This window comes from Glycine soja, chromosome 2, assembly GCF_004193775.1.
Source record: "Glycine soja cultivar W05 chromosome 2, ASM419377v2, whole genome shotgun sequence".
In the NCBI taxonomy this organism is placed as follows: domain Eukaryota; kingdom Viridiplantae; phylum Streptophyta; class Magnoliopsida; order Fabales; family Fabaceae; genus Glycine; species Glycine soja.
In genome coordinates, this window is record NC_041003.1 from 27,844,960 (window position 1) to 27,857,414 (window position 12,455).

At 36.6% G+C, this 12,455-nt stretch overlaps 1 protein-coding gene across 1 annotated transcript; it reads left to right on the forward strand.

Moving 5' to 3' along the window:
• The first annotated feature begins 3,904 nt into the window (after positions 1-3,904).
• Positions 3,905-4,782, forward strand: LOC114391940 (dirigent protein 22-like). Its single transcript, XM_028352965.1, has one exon. The coding sequence runs from the start codon at positions 3,985-3,987 to the stop codon at positions 4,573-4,575; it is 591 nt and encodes a 196-aa protein (XP_028208766.1). The 5' UTR covers positions 3,905-3,984; the 3' UTR covers positions 4,576-4,782.
• Positions 4,783-12,455: the final 7,673 nt, after the last annotated feature.

Below are 12,455 nucleotides of genomic sequence, written 5' to 3' on the forward strand. Positions count from 1 at the left end.
ATATATATATATATATATATATATATATATATATATATATATATATAAAGAGAATCCTTGAGGTTTCACACTTGCACATTTGAGAAGAAAACTCATCCGACCAAGAGCTCGTGGAAAATGCCCAAAGACAATTGTGATACTAGGGCACATCTAATGTTAGTCGCTCATGTAGACTCCTTAGGATTCCTTTTGAATCCAAGGGTGGCCTTTGTTGTACCAATTCTTTCGGGATCAGCCCATGTCATCAAGTTTCAGCGGGATTGACAAACCCTTGACATCACTCTACGATCTTAAATTAGGAAAGTTTTGCTTGGTCACATACCGAAGTGTGACAATCCATTGCCATCCTTCAATGAGACGCACGATCGATCCCAAAGTCTTATGTTTCCTTACTGTGCAGAATAATAGAAGGTTTTAAACAAAAATAAAGAGACGAACCCTAGGATCAATATTTTAATTGATTGATTAAATGTCAAACGGCTCCACTGCAGTCACCCAAAACTGTCAAGTGATTAAATCAAAACATACACTTTAAGGGAGTTTTGCAAAAGATGGGATGAGTTTACATGAGTTATCACATCTTTTAAAAAGAGACAATTAATCTGTTTTTGTCACACAAAAAAAAGAGAAAAAAAAGAAAACAAAAACTCATTGGATTCACATCCATTGATGGATGAAGATTGTAGGTACCTCCACATCCATTGGATCCACGTTCCACAAAAACTCATCCTAAAGAACATATAGGCCAAGAAATCCCATCTTATTGAGTCGTAGGCTTTTTTAAAGTTTGCCTTGAATATGAGGCATTGCTTCTTTACTTTCACCCCATAACCTTCTTAAGTCTTTTTGCTAGGATCTTGGTTATGATGATCTTATACAAGCAGCCAATTAAGGAGATCAGCATAAAGTCACCCAACCCTTGAGGGTTGTCTTTCTTTGGAACAAGGGTGGGAAAAGATATGTTGGATCCTCAAGGCAAATGTGCATGACGATGAAATTCACTGGTCGCCTTAACAATATCAACCTTAATTACCTCCCAACAAGTCGTGATGAAACTAAAATTAAAACCATCGGATTCTAAATTCTTATCTCTTTCTAGGTGTTGGATAGGACATTTCTATCAAATATTTTTTTTATATTCATTGGTTGCACAATTCAACAAGATTCACCAAACTCAGCAAACCCCCCGTGAGTTACTACGTGTAAACTCCCGATCATGACATTTGACTATGCTCAATAGCCGCTGTTGAATTTCAAAGTTTTAACTGCTACACCACATGTGTTAGTTGCACATATCGTCAAAAAAATAAAATAAAAAACTTCGTTTATTTATTCTCTCAAGTAAAATGATGCATAGCTACACGCAAAGAATAACAGCAATTTCAACATATCAAGATGCGGTGGTTCGCAATCTCGCATTGATACACTTGACCTCACGATTTCAACGTACGTCTTCAATCATAGACGAATTCTCGCCTCATGCCTAGAATTTATTTTTAACGGTGCATGAATCATGATGAATGATGTATAGATGACAGCTAGTCAGTATAAATCGTCTTTGCCAAATTCTCTTCTTTTAGAAACTCGCAAAATTTATAATGATTAACGATGCTTATAAAAATTGGGTAAGGATATGTTCTCCAACTATATAATTCTTTAAATATTTTATGAATAAATATTAATAAAATATAAATACATTATATAGAAAAATAATAAATTATTCTTTTACATGTTATTTGAACTATTCACACACTTTATATAATTTATGTAAATATATTTTTTTCTTTGGAAAATGATAAAGGAGGCTTCAAACATATGATATTAGAGTCTTTTACATTATTCTACTCTTCCCCACTTTGCAACAATTTCGATGCGTGCCTTTTATGTGAGGCCAATTTATATACATACATATAATGTGTGGATACCGGATAGTATGGGTTTATGCCTATCTTAAGTAATAGTAGTGGTTGGGCTCACTTTTATTCGATAGTAAGTGGTTTGGCTCAATTTTTAGATAGTAATAATTGGTTGATTGGTTGTTTTTTTAAAAGAAATAATCCTGTCATTTTATAGCTTTATGGAAAACAAGTGCAGTTGGGTAGAAGAGAAAAACAACTTTAACATTGTTTAATTGTCGTACTTATTTGTATAGACTGATGTCAGAGTCAATTAAATCAAGAGCTATTTGATAAAATGTGTAACTTTTATTTGTTTTTTTATTTATCATTTATGTTCACTGTTCTATAATATTCATCACATCATTAGGATACTATTGATCTTCCTACTTGTCATCCCTCTGTAAATAGGATTAGTTTTTTTTATTATTTTTATGAGAAATGGCTTGAAGTGCGAGCCAACCTTTTTAATTAAAAAAATAAAACGTGGAATGGGACTTTTTTTTTTCGTTTCCAGAAAGATCATTGATAGATGAATAAAAGTACTAAAGAAGGTTATATAATATATAAAATGTTAAAAATATTTAATATATTTTTCAAATTTAAAATAGTTAATAGAAATTACTAAATTAATATTCCTTAGCTTATATTTCTAACGATGTTTGCTAACAATTGAAGACTAATATATAAAAAGTTAAAAATATTTAATATATTTATCAAATTTAAAATAGTTAATAGAAATTACTAAATTAATATTCCTTAGCTAATATTTCTAACGATGTTTGCTAACAATTCAAGACTAATATAGGAAGCTACAAATTTTAAACCCAAGTTTGGTCGTGGGTGTCGGTGAGGTCATCTACTTCCTAAACTAATCACTTCATTTTTTTTAAAAAAGAAATAACATATTGAATAATTCAACGTTACATTAGTTTGGTAAGAAGTAAGAACAAATAATATCAATGTTTCAACTAGATTCATACGCTTTAGATAGTAAAAGGGCGTGTCTAAAATTTTAAATCAATCAATTAAGTAAATAAAAACATATTAAACAGAATTTTGTTTTTTAAGTTCAATTGTATAATATTTATTAAAAAATAAAAAACTAATAAAAATAATGAATCATTTTTGTAATTCTAAATCAGTTCTATGCTTTTTCTAAATAATTATTTTATCACGAATAAAAATTTAAGAATCTTTTTGGAATAATGGTAAATTTTTAATTTGCAAAGCAAAATGTATTTAACATGTAATATTAATATTATAAAATAATTTTATAGCGTAATCTAACACTCTAATAACAGATAACATGTTTCATAAATCAATTAATTTTTATATTAATTATCTAAAAAGATATATAAATAGTAGTTTGTAATTGAATAAATATAAAAGTATTTTGCATTATACATATATAATTATTAAACTCATATTTTTTTACTCAATTTTAAAATACGTTTAACTTTTGTCTCAACCTTTTTAGTTCTATTAATGCAGTTTTTATTTTAAGAACAATGATATTTGGATATATTGAAGAATTAATTCCTTAAATAAATATCAGTATCTAAAAAATTAATTTATTACTCTTAATTTCCAAGGTTCATTATTATTAAAGGATGATATTTGATTTGTGAAATATATCATTAATTATTGTGTACTCTTTTATATGTACGGCGCAATCCAATTTTTAATCTCCTATCTTTTTTTTTTTAATTTGGGAATGGAAATATCTAATCTAAATAATCAGAAAATTCACTCTTAATCTTGGTAATAATATATATGACTTATATGTAAATCCTAAAAATAGGCACTTCTTCCCGAAAAACAAAGTAATTAAATAAAAAATATGTCAAGTATAAATTGTGTACGGATGAAATATAAAAGCTAAATGGTATTGTTGATAGAGAGATATCTCAGTTCACAAAAAATATATACTCAGAAATCTATTTTAAACGATCTCCATCTTTATTTTTTTTTTCTCGAATCAAATCAAATACCTATTACATTTATCAGTTTTCCATGTTATATAGTGTGAAAAAACATTTCACTCATTCCCAGTGGTCCTCTTCAAGCAATTCTCACTTTCTCACAAATGGCCAATCCCTTCCCAACATTCCTCCCCTCTTCCCTCATCTTCTTTTCCTTCTTCTTTTTCTTATTCTCCCCTCTCACCGCCGCCAAAACACACCGTTTCGCGCGCACCATCTCCCCCTCCTCCCTGGGCCTGGACGGGGAGCCTGAGAAACTAAGCCACCTCCACTTCTTCTTCCATGACGTTGTCAGTGGCCAAAACCAGACCGCGGTGCGAGTCGCGGCGGCCCCGGCCACCGACAAGTCCCCGACGCTCTTCGGTGCGGTGGTCATGATGGACGACCCCCTGACGGAACAGCCCGAAGCCACCTCCAAGGTTGTGGGAAGGGCGCAGGGGATCTACGCCTCGGCGTCGCAGAGCGAGCTTGGGTTCCTCATGGCCATGAACTTCGCCTTCACCGAAGGGAAGTACAACGGGAGCTCCCTCGCCGTGCTTGGGCGGAACACGGTGGCCTCCGCCGTGAGGGAGATGCCGGTGGTGGGCGGCAGCGAGCTGTTCCGGTTCGCGAGAGGGTATGCTCAGGCCAAGACGCATTCTTTCAGTGCGGTAGAAGCTATTGTAGAGTATAACGTGTATGTGTTCCATTATTGAGAACGGTTTTTTCTTTTTTTAATAATAATAATAATAATAATTTATTGAAAATTCAAGCATGATTGCCACGGGGAATAATCCTCGACCCTGTTAGTGACGGAGGTCAGACATTGTCCATTGACTGAAATTAGTGTTGTAGTAAGAGGATAAGTGTATGTGTTTCATTTTTTTGTTTATGTTATTGATGCAAAAAATGTTTCTTATACATATACATTCTTGGGGTGTTTATAAAAAGAGAAAAAAAAAAAGAGATGGGTGAATAAATGATTGATTTAGTTAATGACCTAGTGTGATAGGAAAATAAAAGAAAGATAGAGGAATTGAGAGAAAAGAGAGTTGTTGATTGAGTTTTACAATTAGATAGTTATATCATAACTTTAGGTCAGGGGCATTAGTCGCTCATGATCATAGCAAAACTAGAACATAGACATACCAATAAGACATTAAGATGATCATGATCTATTCTCTTGGTGTTGTCTATATTTCATAGCTCTTAAAAGTCCTCAAGGTTTTTTCAAATTTATAAAAAGATAAAGTAAATAAAAGATTATTTTCACAAAGTATAGAGATCTATATATAACTTCACAAAGATATCATTCTAAAAGGGCACACTATGTTCGTGGTAAAATCCACCACGGTCGTGGTCGAAAGTGACACAAAAATTTTGGGGTGTTGTGGATCGACTATCACCCTTATGATTGACAATGATTCTAATGAATTGATCAAGTCACGATGAATTTATCACGATCGTTGTCATAACAATGTTCTAGAGGGTTGTTATTATTTTACTGTGGTTGTGTTGTTTATCACAGTCGTGCTAAATGTACCAAGACCGTGATCAAGTACAAAGCTTTCAAACCTTCATAAAATCGTGTAATTTTCAACTCTTTCACTCAATTAAGTGGTTATACTTTTGCAATACAAACTAGCTAGTAACGAAATGTAAATTCTGCTAAGAAAATACATGAAAAATGACACAAAATCTCGCACAAAATATCACTTTTTAAGTGATTTATCATGAAGCAAGCTTGTTAGCACAAGCATTACCTTCACAATATATGTGAGTGATCCTAAAGTTTAAGTTGTTAGTTGGCTTTTTACAATTCATCCAATGAGTATAAAGAGACCAATGCACTCTTAAGGGATGACTGAAAGCATGAAGTAGAAGCATAAAATCAGTTTCCAACCAAAAGTGAATCCATTTAAAGTGGACAGATTTTTCGATGGCTAAAATGGCTGCCATAGTTTTCGCAAAAATTGTTTAACTGATACCAACATTGCAGGAAAAAGCTCCCTTGAACAGAAGTTCCCTCTATTTATAAAAATCCTACCGCTACCAGCCATACCGGGGCAGCCATGCACTGCCCCATTCGTGTTGTACTAAATCTAGTTGGCTCTCGGCGGCCTCCAAATGACTTGCTTGATGGGCTGGTGCTGTTGCGGATGAGAAGAAATAAAGAAACGCTCAAGGATACCAAAATCAGAAACAAAGTTTGACATGATACTTGAAGAGATGGAACCAGCTAAATGAACACTAGTAGAAATCTCAAAGATAATCGAATCGAACTTGGTCTGAAGATTCTCGAAGCGAGCTTTGAGTCTACAACCCAAATATTGAAGAAGGCAAAAGTTATGGTTGCTAGAACCACATCTAAAGCTTGAGAGGATCTTCTTATCATGCAAATTACCAATAAGATATTAGAAATAGAAGATAGGTCTAGCTTATGATTGATCATCGATTCCACCCAACTCCAAACACAACGAGCAAATGAGCAGGTAAGGAACAAGTTGTTAGCCCATATTTTCGACGAGCTAAAATGTGCTATAAGTATGCATTGGATGTCGTCTCGAGGTTCGAAGCGTATTACAAAGCAAGAGCCTGGTCAGGACCTGCTCGAATCGAAAAGAGAGGAGAGTCTTTAAGAAGGAATTCTCAGGTTCAAAGGAGTATTTACGAAGTACAAAGCTAAGACAAGAAAGAGGACTTCGAGCTATTGGGCAATTCGAACTGGTGTATGGACGAGTCGAAGTCGAGGCAGCAAGAGTTCTGGACTTAGCGTAATTTCTGAACAAATCTTCATCAAATCAGTTCGATCTCGAGCAATGTGGATAACCGTTCTAAGGAGCAGTTATGTGCATGTGAGATGTACGTGGCAGGACACTTGGCATTAGGATAGTGTTCGACCGTTAGGGCAGTTTATTTTCGAATGCCTATATATAGCAATTTTTAGTTAGATTTCAAGGTCGCAAATCATTTCTACAGAATCCTTATACACTCAAAGTATCCAGCGCAGAGAGAAACGAGTACACAAGGAGAATGTATGTTTGTTTGTGAACCATTTTAAATTTCTGTAAACTTTACATTTCGAATGCAATGCAATTTACGCTTCACTTTAGAATTCCTGTCTTTTAAATGATTCATTCGATCGAGTGAACTTACTGCTCCTTTACATTCTGCAATTTTCCTCCCTTGTTAATTTACTTCCAGCCTTTTCGATTCTGTCAAAGAATTTTCCTTTCCTTGCCTAGTTATTTCCAGCATTTCGATTTCTGTTAAACAATTTTACTTTCTGCAAATTTCGAACCAGTGAGTGTTTGTTGCAATGATGAACATTAACGGTTTTATGTTTAAAGCAAACACGCAAATGACATGCTCCTGAGATTCACTAGTTGGTCTCGCAAGCAATTAACTTAGACTAGCGGTTGTTTACCAAATTCCAGTGTAAACAAATTGGCACGCCCAGTGGGACCGGTCAATTGTGTGTTTTGGTTTTAAATTATTTTTAAAGTTTTGTTTGTTGCAGTTGGTTTATTGCCTTCTTAATTGTTTTGATTTTGTATGCATTTAAGAAGTGGGAAATCTGTTCCACACTTAACAGAATTCAAAACTCGTACAAGGATGGCTAGACCACCCCCAAGCAATCGAAACAATGACCTTCCAAATATGGAGGGGCAACCAACGCAAACATCTGTCAGTAATGCCAATATAAATTCTGGTATAGGAGCAATTCCTGACCAAACTGTTGGCACGATTAGTTCAACCGCTTCGACGGTTATGAATCAGACAGGGGTAACCTCTCCCATGACCAACATGACGTTGGCAAGTTCGACCACGTCAGCGTCTGCTTTTGCCCCTTGGAACAACCCTAGTTTAGGGAATCCCAGTGGAAGTCCCTTTCGACCGCCTCAAAACCCTCTATATGGCATGCCTACATCTTTGATGGTAGGGTTGCAAAATTCTCAACCAAACATAGAGAATCTTAATATGTCTTCTCCATCAGGATCTGTAGCGGGCAATCAAGGTAGGGTAATTCCGCAACATTTAACTAATACATCCGTTTTGTCACTCAGACAACAAATGGATGAAAGTAACCATGATATGGTTAACATGTTAACACAACAAATAGGAACTGTTATTAACCCTTTAATTCAAAATACAAATGACAGTTACCAAACGTTAACAAATCAAATAAGTCGAATTGCTGACTTTTTTGGGGCACCACCCATACAACAACCACCAATTCGACAGATCCAAATACAGGCGCCTGTCCAAGAGATACAGATGCCTAATAACCCCGGGATGCAAATGGCTCAAGCACCACAACCAGCGGCACGCATAGAGCCACCAGTCCAACAGGTCGAACCAAACCCTGGTATAGTATTGGTAAATAGGAACCAAAATGCTGATGAAGTAATAGGGAATATTCAACAAAACCGTTTCGATATGCAGAATAACCTAGCCCAAATGGTCGAAACGATTTTGGTGCAGAATGGTTTGAACTTAGGCTTACACAGGCCTAATTTTGTGTCTCCATTATCTGAGTATGTGTTACAGACAGAATTACCAAGGGGTGTGAAAATCCCTAAGTTTACCAAGTTTGCGGGAGAGACAAATGAGTCCACTGTCGAACACGTTGCTAGATATTTGGTCGAAGCAGGGGATTTGGCTAATAATGAAAATTTAAGAATGAAATTTTTCCCTAGTTCCTTGACTAAAAATGCTTTTACATGGTTTACAACCCTTCCTCCTCATTCCATACATAATTGGAACCAATTGGAAAGGATTTTCCATGAGCAATTTTATATGGGACAGTCTAAGATCAGCCTTAAAGAGTTAGCCAGCGTTCGACGCAAGGCACTTGAATCAATTGATGATTATTTGAACAGATTCAGACTCTTAAAGGCAAGGTGTTTCACCCAAGTCCCTGAACATGAATTAGTCGAAATGGCTGCTGGTGGCCTAGACTATTCGATTAGAAAGAAATTAGATACCCAGTATTTAAGGGATATGGCTCAATTGGCTGATAGAGTTCGACAACTCGAACGGTTGAAGGCCGAAAAGGCTAGAAATTCTAAATTCCACAAGAAGGAAAAGGTTGCTTATATCGAAACCAATGACAGTGACCAGGAGTTCGATATTATATATGAAGATATCGAAGACAGTGAGGTTGATTTAGCAGAATTAAAACCTGGACCTCCTTATGTTTGTAAACTCCTTAGACCTTCCAATGGAAAAAACCCTGTTGAACCTAAAAATGATAAATTTATGTCTAAAACTTATACATTTGACATAACTAAATGTGATGAAATATTTGATTTATTGGTCACAGATGGCCAGATTGTTGTTCCTAAGGGCTTGAAAGTACCCCCAATCGAACAACAGAAAAAAAGGGGTTATTGTAAATTTCATAATTTCCTTGGCCATAAAACCTCACGTTGTGTTCTTTTCAGGGATTTGGTTCAAAAGGCTCTTGACGAAGGAAGGCTAAAATTTGGTGAGAAACCAAAGGTTGTTCAGGCAAATGCTGAAACATCCAAAGCTGCCGAAACTCTCTATGCGGAGCCCCAAGAAATAATGATGGTCGAAACAATGGAGGTGTCCCATGTGCAAGTTCAGGATGTATCTGAAGAGGATTACAACGAACAGATGAAGGTTGTTTATCCTCAGGCTGAGGAGGAGTTAATTGATTTCTTGAACAGATGCAAACTCGAAAACAAGATTGTGATGCTCTGCCCTCGCTGCAGTGCAGTATGTGATAAGGAGGCTACTGAGGGCCTCAAGAAATACCAAGTTGTTAACAAGGGGGCAAGGCAGAACCAACGTTTCGATAAAGGCAAAAGAGTTATGGTGCAGTCGAATACTAATCAGAAGTCGGGTCGAAGGAATACTTTCGCTCCTCCTGGTTCAGTGCCGGTCGAAAAATGGATGCACCAGGGACTCATAAGGTTCAACAAAGGGATTATGGAAGTAGGTGGTTCGAGTGGAACGAAGCAAATTGGCCCACAGGAGGCCAATAGGTACTCGTATAGGAACAATTACAAAGGAAAGAATCCTATGACGAGGACCCAATGGCGTAGGTTCCAGCGTCAGAAGAAATTGGCCCAGCAGAACCCGCAAATGGGCCAATATAAAGAAGTATCTAGGAGGCCAGTAAAGGAGAGACTCCTGCCTCCAGTGGATGAAGACAAGATGGAGGATGAGGATCTACTGGATTCTGAGCCAGATTTCGATGTCATCTGTGTGGTATCTATCTTGCCATCTGAATATGATGTCCAATCTGAAGTTACTGAGATCGAAAGTGAGTTCGATCATTTTGATATGGCTGACCCAAAGCCAGTATGTTACTATGTTATGAATAATGGCTGTGTGGAAGAGCAATTAGCTTATTTCGAAAAGCCAGATTTTCAGATGAAAAGTCATCTCAAACCTCTTTTCATCAGAGCAAAAGTTGAGAATGTTGGAATCAACAAAGTGCTCATTGATGGAGGAGCGGCTGTCAACTTAATGCCTCGATCTATGCTCTACAAGATCGGGAAACATGACACTGATCTATCTGCCCACAACATTGTGCTTTCGAATTATGAGGGTAAAACTGGCTATTCTTTGGGAGCCATTCAAGTAGATGTTGCTGTAGGCAGTATAGTTCGACCAACTCTTTTCCTGGTGATACAGTCTAAGGCTAATTTTAACTTGCTATTAGGAAGGGAGTGGATTCATGGAGTTGGAGCTGTGCCATCCACCCTTCACCAGAAGCTCATTATCTGGAGGGAGGATGGGATTGTGGAAAATATAGAGGCGGATCAAAGCTTCTATAAGTCAGAGGTCGATAATGTTACTGCACAAACCTTTGACAAAAAGTTGGCTAACATAGCGCCTTGTGGTGACAAGGAGGCTGTTGTCGAATCGAGTGACAATGTTGTCCACTCTGTCAAACTCCATCCTACCTATGGGTTTATATGGGAGAGGGAGGAAATTAATGCTGTTCCCTCTGAAGATGGAGTCATTCCACCAACTGGGTGGAATATATATGAAGATTAATATGACTGAGGCCACTGCATGGGCCAGAATTACGGCTTATATGGCCGAAAATAGACTAAATACGGCCTTTGAGGCTGAATTTCAACAAAATATGGCAGTTGAAGCCAAGATCGAAGATCATGAAAACAAAGAAACAAAGGATCGAAGACTGGATTGTATTTATGATGATGAGCCGCTGGGTTTTGAGAAAAATCCCATAAGTGAGGCGCCAAAGATGCAGGCTCAAGATCCTTTGGAAGAGGTCGATATTGGAGATGGCTCGATTAAAAGGCCAACTTATATCAGTGCCAATATCACCTCAAGTTTAAAAGAAAAGCTGGTGCCTCTTCTTAGAGAGTTTAAAGACTGTTTTGCTTGGGATTACCACGAAATGCCTGGGTTAAGCAGAAAAATGGTCGAAATGAAGTTACCTATTAAGGAGGGAAAAAGACCAGTAAAACAACTACCAAGAAGATTCGCACCAGAAATCATGTCCAAGATCAAGGAAGAGATCGAAAGGCTGCTGAGGTGTAAATTCATCAGAGCTGCCAGGTATGTCGAATGGTTAGCAAATATAGTCCCTGTCATTAAAAAGAATGGAACTCTTAGAGTATGCATAGATTTTAGGGATTTAAATAATGCTACACCTAAAGATGAATATGCTATGCCAGTAGCGGAAATGTTGGTAGATTCGGCAGCTGGTTTCGAATTTTTAAGCATGTTAGATGGTTATTCTGGTTATAACCAAATATTTATTGCTGAAAATGATGTGTCGAAAACAGCATTTCGATGCCCTGGTGCTTTAGGCACTTATGAATGGGTGGTTATGCCCTTTGGGTTGAAAAATGCTGGGGCCACTTATCAAAGGGCTATGAATTCCATGTTTCATGATTTTATTGACACATTTATGCAAATTTATATTGATGATATAATCATCAAATCCTCCTCAGAAGATAGCCATTTGGATTATCTTAGGCAATCTTTCGAACGAATGAGGAAACATGGATTAAAAATGAATCCATTAAAATGTGCTTTTTGTGTGCGTGCAGGAGATTTCCTTGGTTTTGTGGTGCATAAAAAAGGCATTGAGATAAATCAAAATAAGACAAAGGCTATTCTTGAGACGAAGCCTCCTTCGACTAAAAAACAGCTTCAGTCTTTGCTAGGAAAAATCAACTTCTTGAGGCGATTCATTTCGAATCTAAGTGGCAAAGCTCAGATTTTTTCGCCATTACTTCGACTCAAGAAAGATGAACCATTCAAATGGAATGAAGAGCATCAAAAGGCTTTCGATGAAATTAAAGAATATCTGATCAAGCCTCCTGTGTTAATGCCTCCTAGTCGAAACAAGTCTATGAAATTGTATATTGCTGCGTCTGACAAGACCATTGGTAGCATGTTGGCTCAGGAAGATGATGATAGCATAGAACATGCAATTTATTATCTTAGTCGTGTACTAAATGATGCAGAAACTAGATATACTGCCATAGAAAAACTTTGTCTTTGTCTGTATTTCTCTTGTGCAAAACTTAAGCAATATATAAAGCCTGTTGATGTTTATGTGTATTCTCATTATGATGTT

Coding starts and splice junctions, on each gene's coding strand:
- LOC114391940 (XM_028352965.1), top strand. CDS start 3,985: ATGGCCAATCCCTTCCCAACATTCCTCCCCTCTTCCCTCATCTTCTTT.